We start from the raw sequence: 11718 nt of genomic DNA, 5'->3' as shown, positions 1-11718 counted from the left end.
AACCTGACCCGATTTTACAAACGGATCAGTTTATCGGACCCGAACCTGACCCGCTTCAGATTCGGGCCAACCCAAACCCGAAATTTTCGGTTCGGGTTCGGGTCGGATTTTTGGGTCGGATCTAATATTGACACCCCTACCCAAGAGATACGAAGCAAGATTAATAGCGAAGGGCTACACTCAAACCTACTATATTACCAAATGGCGTTTGCTCCAATTGCAAGGATGAACACAATATGAGTGTTACTATCACTGAAAAACAAATTTCACCAAGATTAACAATAATTTGGCATTCCAAAAATGCATCCCTTCATGGTGATCTAAAGGAGGAAATTTACACGGGTATTCCTCCTGATTTTGGGAAGATCTTGGAACCAACGAGGTCTTCAAACTAAGAAAGGCACAATATGACCTCAAATAACTATTTAAAGCTTGATTTAAAATATTTGAGAAAGTGATAATAGCCATAGGTTACAAGCAAAATTCGGGGGATCACACCTTGTTCATTAAGCATTCGAATAAAAAAGGGGGCATGATTATTAGTGTATGTCAATATAATTATAATAGTAAAGAATTAAAAAAAAAAAAAGTCTCTAAGGCAATATTTTATAAGAATATGTGGGATAAAGAAGATAGAAAAACTGAAATATTTTCTAAGAATTAAGGTTGCGCATCACATCAAAGAATATACATTTTTTTTTTTTTAAGAATATACATTTCAAAACAGAATATATTAAATAAACAAAAAATATGGCTAGTGAACTTTGCTTAATCACCAATTGATCCAAATCATAAAATAGAAGCAAAAGAAGATCAAATGGTAAGGAAATGTACAAAAAGGTTTGTGGAAAATTTTATTTATTTCTATAGCTATAAATATTTCTTTAGTTCATTCTTGAATCATTTTATATATTATCATATATCAAATACTTTGTGTGATAAGAATAATTCCTTCCAACTTTTATGTTTTTTACATTTATAGATATATTTTAAGCTAAAAGAACAAATTTTAAACAATTGAAGAAGATGTTAAATCTCAATAACACTATTTCTTAATGCAAAGACAAATACTATTTCTAAGGATTCATTTGGGACAATTTTATCCCTTCTTTCTAAAACAATTTATTTAATATAAAAAATTCTTAAATTAAAAATTTTACGCTGAAAAGCTGCTTCGAAAAATAGAAAAATTTTTATCCCAAATGAAACCAAATAATGGCATACTTTATTATAGATCTTATTTTGTAATATAATTTGTCTAACATGTCGCCCAATGCCCATCCTCACCTGCACTTGATTTGCAATATTCGGTTCCCTTTTGTTGTTGTCATCGTCATCGTCATTACATTTTCTCAAGGAAAACTGAATGCACAAAGTTAAAGTTTACAAGCAGAGCAGAACAAAGACGATGAACACCGAGGGAAGGATCAGGATATCAATAAAACAAATAAGAGGAGAGCTTCAACCAAATCAGATGAAGAAGGACAGTACCAGATATTCAAAAAAGCTAACAATTCTTCACTTCAAAGTAGAAGGCTCCATGAATGTCTTAATGAGACCTAAGTTCTTCAAGCAGAGGGCCTAATCGTTGAGCACCAAGAAACAGAGCATCTGCGAGCAGAATTAACCCAAGCTGCAAAAATAAACCAGACCATAGTGATGTTTGAATACACATGTTCATCACTCGACAAAGTCAAAAATTTCATCATTTGTATGGACTAAAATGTCATCTTAGGAGGAAAGAATTCACCAGGCGACCAGTGAAGACTAAGCGGTAGCCCCAACCCTCCTTCGCTGCTACAGCTCGTTGTTGATCAGTCCAACTGCACTCAGATATTAACTAGAATAAGAATGAACAACTCAAACAACAAAATGTTAGGCCGGTTCAACCTGAGCTGGCCCAGCCAGCCCAAAGGCCGGCTCTTGTTTACAGGAGGCGGACAAGAGCCGCCTCCCTTAATGTTGCCGCCCAAACTAGTGGGCCCCACTAGGAGCAAATTAAAGAAAGAGAAGCGAGCGGCTAGGATGAGAGGGAAATTTTGAATTAAGGAGTTTGAATTAGGGAATTAATGTATTAATAGTATGGGTTGTTCAGGGTTGAGTGGTTTCTTTTATTCTCTTAAAGTTTCTTTTGCGTCTTGGGCTCTAGATTAATCGTTTAGAGATTGGGAGAGAACGATCCTGCTATCGAATTGAGGATCAATTGTATATTGCTTAGTGCTTGCCTTTGCTTTGAATCCACTATTACAATCCATCGTTTTGGATTGATTTCATAGAGATTATTGCATTATTCTAGCTGTTTTTATCAATTATTGCTAGGGTTGCTTGTGAACTCAAGTATTTCCTCTTGGATTACTTGCAAACTCAAGTATTTCCTCTTGGATTACTTGCGAACTCAAGTATTTCCTATCACAAAATTATCAGTACTTGCATAAACACTCCATAAGTTGTAACAAGTTCTTAAGCTTTATTGGAGTTTACAAACAAAAAACTGTCATCTGTGATGTAATTATTGTAACTAAAAAAGAAGAAAGAACTAGAACTCTTCACTGATGTGACATCTTATAAGTTTGACCATAACTAATGCTTACCCAAGAAATTCAGAAACACCACCAATACCAGCAAGCTTGAAGGACTGAGGACCTTCTCGTTGAAAATCCTGCATCCAGTGAGAATAAAACCATAAAGACAAATCTGCCTCATAATATCGTCTATTTCGATCAATGCAATATACCTCTTCCTCAGCTGCATCTAACCCACCCTGTACCCAGAACAAATTCCTGTAACCTGCATTGTAGAGTTGCTCACAAGCAGCAAGAGATCTGCCAATAAATGTAGAGTTACTAACACATTTAAATTGAGTTTAATTGGATGGTACACCTGCCCAAAGCATATATATCAATATAATATCAATATAAAGTAGCAAAGTTTTCATGTTTTAAAGAAAGGTGATCACAGAATGGTGTTAGGTGCCGCTGTTTCAATATTCAAAAGTTAGAATTAACACTTGAAGATTCCAATCCACATTATGCAATAACATGATCAACAAGAAATATAAAAAATTAACTTAGTGACCATTTGTCAAATTTTAAGAAAGTGAAATCATTTATTATGTTATCATAGACGACTTCTTCAATGTGGGATGTGCAACTTCGATAACAATAATATCTCCCTTCCGATCTTATCAATTGGAAGTATCTCAGGACGTTTTATTCTATTTAACCAATGAGTAAAATGCTCTTTCAACACTTACTATAGTAACAGGTAAAACTAGTATTTTCAATAGTTTGAAAAGCAAGGAGTTATAAAGTAGCTTTACTGGTTTGGAAAATTTTCTCACATAGGCTTCAATGTCTTTTTAAGGATAATATTTGACATCAACTACATACACATAATGTACGTTTCAAGCTAGTTATCAAGGTTCATTAGATCTATAAAAGCTAGTTTTCTTTGTTGAATTCATTGAACAATTTTTTTAGATTCAAGCACGTCTCGAATAAAAGCAATTTAGCATGTCTATCTCGAATAAAAGTAACATGTTAATAAAATTTTGTATGTGATAGGAAACACTTGAAGATTTCAAGTAAATCCTATCAATTTCAGAAAATCAGTGAGAAACTCTTCCAAACTCCAAAAGAAAAAATAGAAAAATAGTAATTTTATTGCAAGAATCAAATAGATCGGAAGAAAACAATAAGATACAAGTGATCCTCCATTCGAGAGGAGGATCGATCTCTCCCAATCTCTAGACGAATCTAGAGCCCAAAACCAAAACCTAAGATATCCCACAATCAGCCAAATTCAAGATGCCATAACCCTAGGAAAACAAACTATTTAATACATACTATTCAAAAGGAAATCTCTAAATAGTTACTACATTCAAATTTCCCTCCAATATCCCTCAAAAACCTTTCCCAAAAAGCTCTGTCTGGGTGGTCCGATTGCGCGTGAGGCGGAGAAGTTCCGCCTCTTTGTTTCTTAAGCTGGTCCCGTATGGACCGGTCCAGTGGACCGATCTAATAATACTCCCCTCCCAAAGATCCACCATGTCCTCAAGGTGGAAATATGCTCATATTCCCGTGGAGGTGGTCATCCTTGAGGTGGCTGAAAAACCTTACCAAATTGTTGAATCAAGGGCTGCACTAAAAGAGAAACATCCCCTCCCTTCTCCATCCTAATCACATCCAGCTTGTATAGTCCCACCAAATAATCTCCCGCCACGTTTTGTATGTCCTAACCATGGTCTTTAGTTATATCATGGCTTTGGATATCCCTGCAACTCTCCTTATAACCACCTTTCTCCCATCCACCATTAATTCCATCATGAGTGCTCCTCAATTGTCCTTGGTTTCCCCCAAGATTTGCAACCACTTTATCCCCCGGGATGACATCAGTACTTGCTAACTCTAGTGGGAGAAAATCCTCCCTTATCTGAATCCCCTGGATGGTCAACATCACTCCTCTACAGATCTTCTGGCCTTTCTCCACCTTCCTTGTACCCATCATCATCCCATAATAACCGGTGTCCACCAATTTCACTCCTAGTTAGTTGAAGACCTGAGTAGAAATGAAATTATGGGTAGCCCACTGTCACTCAATATTACCACCTCCATGCCTGCAATGTCCCCCTTCACATATAGAAGTCAAGTGTGAAGCTTGAAGTAGAACATATAGAATCATATCACATCAATTTAGTCCTAATATTGTCATTTTTTATTAAGTCCACTTTCAAACCAGTCTTCCATTATCACTTGCTAGTTATCTTACAATTCATATTATTTTCACATAAAGTAATCATCTGATATGTCGGTTCCTGGAGAACCGACTCAACCTCAACCGGCCCAGGTGGGGTCAGCACTTGTATACAAGAGGCGGGTTAAACCGCCTCCTTCCTACACCGCCACTTGTATACAGGAGGCGGGTCAAACCGCCTCCTTCCTACACCGCCTAAGGGAGGGGCCCACGCCCAATTAGTTTGGATTTAATTAATTAAAAAGATTATATATCTTTTGAATTAAGTAAATACTATCTTATATTAGGAAAGTGGATTTAATTAATTAAAAAGATTTGATATATTTTGAATTAATTAAATACTATCTTATATTAGGAAAGTAGTTTTAAGTAATTAAAAAATTTTGATATCTTTTGAATTAATTAAATACTATCTTATATTAGGAAGTTTTTAAGGAGGTGGAGAGGGCTATTTAAAGGGCATGAAGGGGTTAGGACTAGGCATGCTTTGGTTATTGTCTTCTTGTAGTCTCATTGGTGCTTTGGGCTCTAGACTCTTGTCTAGAGATTTGGGAGAGATGATCCTCCTCTCGAATAGAGGATCCATTGTATCTTTTATTCTAGCTTATGTTGCTTTGAGTATCAAGTTCTATTATTTTCTTGGTTGTTTCATCTCCGATCTTGGGTATTCTCGCTGTTTTTACCAATTTCGCATTAGGATTGCTTGCGAACTCAAATAGATCCGATAGGATTACTTGCGAACTCAAGTACTTCCTATCATCATCTTGATTTAGAAGGCCTTCCACACTATTGTCTAACATCATTTACATTGTGACTCCTACTCTAAACATATCAATGATTCATGCAAGGATCAAAACAAATGAATATTATAAAAATAAATAGTTGGAGAATATGAAAGGCACTTGAATTAAATTTTTCAAATATGAAAGGCACTTATGTAAACGATAAACCTCAATCCTTTCTGGCACACAACAATAAGGTCAGAATCTTTTGGAATTTTTTCCTCAACCTTTGATATGAAACTCCTACAGTAGTAAAGAAAATTATTCTTAGTGCAAATCAATTTAGAATTACATAAAAGTATACAAACAGCTAATTATATGAAAGTAGCATACTTATCATAGGTCAAAGTACGACTTCCACTCCACCAACCTCCTACAAAAAATTGTATGATATTTATCTATTCCCAAAAAAACTAAAATAGCTAAAATTTAAATAAATGTATGCAATGGAGATAATATTCTCAAAACCATGTATCACCGTATTGGTTTGGTTATAGTATATCAACCACATAGGTTTACCAACTAAGCAAGATTATAACAACATGTGAAATACTAGGGCAATAAGTTGTCAAGCATTTTAACATAACATGTGGGCATGAGAATGATGAATGGGCAATGAAAGTAATGATCATGATAAAACTTTTGAAGCCATTATGGTACAAAAGGGAAAAACCTAGCTTTGAGGAAGGATGGGGAAGTAAATGTAAAGAAAGTGATTAGAAGATTAGAAGAATAAATACCTCATAGAAAATAAGGCAAGGTTTAGAGAGAGAGAAAGTCTCAAAACTAAGAAAGCATCTACTATAATAGACTAAGAAGAGAGCCGAAGGAGAAGCCACTTCTTTCTTTTTTATTTACTAACTATTTAGCAGCAATCAAATCAACTGTGGCCTATTGTATAAAAGCATAGCCATAACATGGATAATCTATTCCTAATAACATTAAGATAATGACAATGATACCCAAAATGGCTAATGATCATTTTAACCTTAATAGATTACAAAATGACAAATAAGGGGGAGTAACATAAAATGACATAACAAAAATATTAAGACTAGCTTTGTGACTAAAGGCTAAACCATGATAGACTAAACCGGCACTAATAATGACTCCAAGATACACATATGAGAGTAAGCATCTTTCACTGCATCACAAGACTTCCAAACAAAACTCTAGACTACTAATCACTTTTGCAGTAGAAGTAGATTAAGTTTCAGTTTATATTCATGAATCACTCTTTTTCAATTCTCATTGCTTGTATTTCACATATTCTCTAGTCCTAATGCTTGCCAAAAGACAGATTCTCAATTCCTAATAAAGCATAGTTATTTGCCCGACTCTAAGCAAACCACAAACAAAAATGGAGTTTGGATGCAACATGAGAGACTAGCATGTTCAATAATATATTAACATGGTTACTGTTAGTTTGTTATAAGATAATTTATCCCATTTCATTGATGATTTTCAGATCAGTTCGTGGTAGCGCTCAAATCCTTCAACTGGTTAATTTACTTGTGCAGCATTGGCGAGAAATGAAATATCAACATTCATTATAATTTTTGCTGCAAACATGCATTTGTACATGTAATTTTTCATAAATAAGAGGAATTTACTAGTACAACCCATGAAAGCGTGGTTAAAGAGTATAACCAAAAGCATAAAATTCCGATCTAATAAAATTAAATTTTGGATGCCTTTTCATGATCCGATGACCTAAGAATGTAATATAGAAAACGGTAGATCGAAGGCAACTTGGATAAAAATTTGTATATATATATATATCTGTGTTATGCGCCTCATGCAAGATTCAACAAAGATAATTTTAAAATGAGATTAAATAAGGATGGCCCCAATTAGTAGTAATGAAGCTGATGATGATGAGTCCATCTTCTCATAATGAATTAAGAATCTAGTAAAATGTTACAATAGTAGGCTGCTACCACAATAGATGAGTGCATATTATTCATAAAACAAATGTTATCATAAAATCGATCAAAGAGAGAAAATCTTCTTTTTTTTCAGTACCCATTACATAGTTTGTAATCTTTCTAGACAAACTTCCAACGTCAAATGTATTGTCTACATCAAAAATTGGTATCCAAGTAGAACCTTTTACCCTTGCCTGCAAAAAAGAAATATACTACAAATTTATATATGACTACGGAAAGCAAAAGCAAGAGCTGAACCTGTTAATGATATGAACCTTATTGTGCTCATTCGAGGGACGGACATCAAGCAGAGTTTTGTAAGAAAGTTGAATTGCATAACCAGCTTCTTTCGGTGTGAGAACTTTGACCTTTTGTTCCCTAATCTAGAAAGCAAATATAGCTTTAGAACAAACATAATATGTATAGCTTATAGTTCCACAGCACAATATGTTAACTTTTGCGATTCAGAGAAGAAATTCCACATTAAAAAAATGGTGAAATCAACACTCAATTAAAATTACAATTTAATTTAACAAGTTATTAAAACATATGGTTTAATCTTATCAAATTATTTAAAACACAGAATCTCAATTGCAATTTGATCCACACAAAATATTTGAATTGGGCTTGCATAATCCCATGTATTCTATATTGCAAACTTAGCAACAAGATAGTAAATCTCAATAAAAATAATAACTGCTCTAGATTGTTTATAAGCAAAAGTACTTTTAATTTCCAAGCAATGTGGAACTAAATGAGAGAAGTTTGCAGCTCTATTAAGTGGGGTGGAGTGGGAATGAGATTGTGATTCTCATTGTTAAGCTTTTGTGGCCATTTCTGATCTCATAATCTACATGATTACAGCCCAACTTATATACTAACATCATTATTATACTGGAAAAGAAATGATAAAAATTTCTCTTATAAATATCATTATCCTGCTAGCCAACTAAAAAAAACTGATTCAGCCCCTGTCTACACGCCAAATACAAAACACAACTCCCCGCATCAACACAAGGAAAAAACCAAATTTTCTAAATGCGGCGGTAAGTACCAGAGTTTCCCATCTTTTCCGTGCGGCAGCCATCTCTTTCGCCTGCTTTGTTTCCTCCTCCTCGCCTACCATCGCTCCCATTACTAGAATCGGCTCTGCCTTCTGCATAATAAAAACTCATAAAAAGAAAGAGAAACCTTGAAAATAATTCATTGGAAGGAGCACAAAAAATATGGAACGGGAGAAGGGTTTGAAACTCGCATGTGAATGAGATCGAAAGCTCCTTCTAGAATGGGGCGAGAAGGGATTCGATCGCAAGAATAGGGTTGGTCCTCTCCCGCAAAGAGAGCTCCGTCGGAGAGGATTGGAAGAAGGAATGGCCAAGCTGCCGGTGAAATTGTGACCGAGAAGTTCCATGCCGGAGACGGAGGTCTGCTTTTCCACGGACTCTACGTTTCTTGGCCGGAAAATTTTATCCGGGATTGTTGTTCTGCATTTTGATGTTTAACCGATAGTCCGACAGCAACAATTGACATGATATGGGCCCATGCGCAATGGACGTGGACCGGGCTCCAGCCAATTAGAACGGTCTAGAGGGTATCTTTTGGACCGGTGCGAAGGTTTGAACCGCTGATTCAACCAGTAAATCATCAAAACGGTTCCAATTTGATTGAATCGGTTCCGATTTGATTAAATCAGTCAGTTCAAATATTAAACTTTTATTTAATTACTTTTTATTTTAAATATATATTTAAAGTTATATATTTATGCAAATAAATTTAACCAGAATAAAAATGTGAAATCCTAAAAAAAATTTATAATAATTTTTTATCTAAAATAGTTAATATTTATTTATGGAATCATCATAAGTTAAAATCACAAATCGTCTTCGTCAAAATATTTATAATATTGTGTTTTAGCTTCTCTAATTTTTTCATAATTTTTTGGCACTGTCAAAATTTCTTAAGAAATCGACATATGTCGGTACAAGTGGGGTTTTGAGCACCGTCAGGTATCCGTTTTGCAAACTGATTTCATCCAAATGTTCTAAATAAAATTAGCTAATTTATGAATATTTTTCTATAATTTTTAATTTTTGAATTTAAAAATATAAAAGATTTTGAATAAAATTAATATTTTAATATTAAATAATTATAATAATTAATATTTTAATAAAATATCTTATTCCAATAATATATAAAATTATAAGATTTATTTGTTTTTAATATTTTTCCCAAACGGAGATCGGTTAGAGCGATTAAGGAAAAAAGGTGAGGGAGAGAAAATAAACAGTTCAGTTTTGGGCGACTTCGAGCCTTTTTCGTCCATCGGCCTAGGTGGAAAACTTATTCATCTCGAGGTAGGTACGCTATGATCATCTTAATTTAAAAAATGTGCATGTTTTAGCAAATATTATATTAAAATTTTGCATCCGTTAGCGAAAAATAAAAATAACTTTGCACAGGTAAAACTTTCATCGCATAACTTTTTATATGTTCTAGAGATTATACTTATGCACATTTTGAATATTTATTAAAAAAAAATTCACTACGAGTTTTGAAATTTGTGTGGTTTTTATTGAGTATAAAATTATATGCATGTTGAAAAATAATGTTATAGTATAATAAAATCTCAAAACATCATTTTATACAATTCATAGTAATTTGAATTTTTTTGAAAATATTTATTTTTATCTAGTTGGATTTTCTGTTGTCCATCGTTATACAATACTGTGAAAGCTTGATACATGCTCAATCACTCTTTAATTATTATAATGTGATGATATATGTGCATATATTATTAAATTATATCTATTGAGAGCCATAAGGGATTAGAATCCTTTGAGATTCTATTTGTGTCAGATAATTTCTTAGAGATAAGGGATTAGAATACTTTGAGATTTTGTTTGAGATAAGAATATGTGATATGTTTTGGTGCTATAAGTATAAATAAAAAAGAAGTCATAAGAGGGCAAAATTCTTTGAAATTCTATCTGTGCCTGAAAAATGTGATCTGAATTATTCTGTGATATGAATTTCAATTTCTTTATTTGTTATTTATTGTTATTTAAATCAAAGAATAACTTATATGCATTTATTATATTTCTTAGTTTAGTGATTTATTTAAATTGCATTTAACTACTTCTAGATATTCAATAAAATATTTGATAAAAAATATTTAAAAATTTAGACTGGCTTGTGGAACTTGTTGAGCTGTTATAGCTCATTGTGATTTTATTTCTAATTTTCAAGATCTGTGAAGAAGAAAAAGGTTATGTACTAGCAGTTCATGATCAGATATTGTGTCATAGGTATTTTGTTATTTTGATTTTTTGTACAGTCATGACTAGTTAAATTTTCAATTATGTTGCTCTTGACTGTAGCCATGTATTGCAATGTAGATATTTATTTTGATGAAATGAAAAAAACTTGATGGATGAGTTTATTTCAGTATTTGAATATTTAAGTAGCTATGTAGTATGTAGTTTATTTCATTGAATATTGAGAGAAAATTTGAAATAATTCCAAAACTGGATGTTGGGATTTGTCTGTCACAGATCAATGTGATAGGACTTGTCCTATACAGATTGGGTTGTAACAATAAAACTACTAGTTTACAACTTTATTTGTTGTTTATGAAGTAAGATTAAAAATGTATGAGAATTATGCATGAGTTAAGCTATCAAATTGCTTAGATATAAAATTGAGTTGAGAATGCATATAATTTATTAATGTTAGAAAGATAAGTTTTTATGTTATAAATTTTATATATTATAGAAAATATGATATTATTATTTTAATTAAAAATTATATTTATATATATACATTTATATTATTAAACTTTTTTAATTAAAAGACATATTTATTATGCATATAATTATATTTGTAATATACATATACTTACATTCAAGTTAATTATCAATCGAGATTCTTAATAAGCTTTATATTGAGCCTTATTCGAGTTTGTTTATGAGCTTTAATCAAAATTAGTTGTGTATTCTTTGTTAAAATTTTAATTATTATATAATTTAGATTATATTTGAATAATTTTAGTATTTATTATGTCATCTTGTTCAACCTTGATTCGACTTCGGTTGAAATAATTATGTTGATGGCAAAAAATGATGACTCTTTATAGATTTATCGAAAACCACATGTTTAAATAAATTATTAATATAAATAATTGAAAGATATGATTGATCGATAATAATGGATTTAAATGATTGAAGAATGACATATGGAATGATGGAAAATACAACTTT

General features: G+C 32.6%; 1 protein-coding gene across 1 annotated transcript; it reads right to left on the bottom strand.

Moving 5' to 3' along the window:
- Positions 1-1293: 1293 nt before the first annotated feature.
- On the bottom strand, positions 1294-8956 carry LOC110109015 (rhodanese-like domain-containing protein 11, chloroplastic). The gene is made up of 10 exons (XM_020839908.2): positions 8718-8956; positions 8517-8618; positions 7738-7845; positions 7560-7656; positions 5868-5907; positions 5703-5777; positions 2735-2822; positions 2592-2659; positions 1751-1823; positions 1294-1633 (listed from the first exon to the last, which is right to left on the bottom strand). Exons 1-10 carry the CDS (start codon positions 8871-8873, stop codon positions 1550-1552), a joined length of 891 nt encoding a protein of 296 aa, XP_020695567.1. The 5' UTR covers positions 8874-8956; the 3' UTR covers positions 1294-1549.
- Between the last annotated feature and the right edge of the window lie 2762 nt (positions 8957-11718).

Source organism: Dendrobium catenatum, unplaced genomic scaffold (assembly GCF_001605985.2).
Source record: "Dendrobium catenatum unplaced genomic scaffold, ASM160598v2 original_scaffold_96786, whole genome shotgun sequence".
NCBI classification, from domain to species: domain Eukaryota; kingdom Viridiplantae; phylum Streptophyta; class Magnoliopsida; order Asparagales; family Orchidaceae; genus Dendrobium; species Dendrobium catenatum.
The sequence above is the reverse complement of the archived record's forward strand: the minus strand, read 5'-3'. Positions and strand labels throughout refer to the sequence as shown.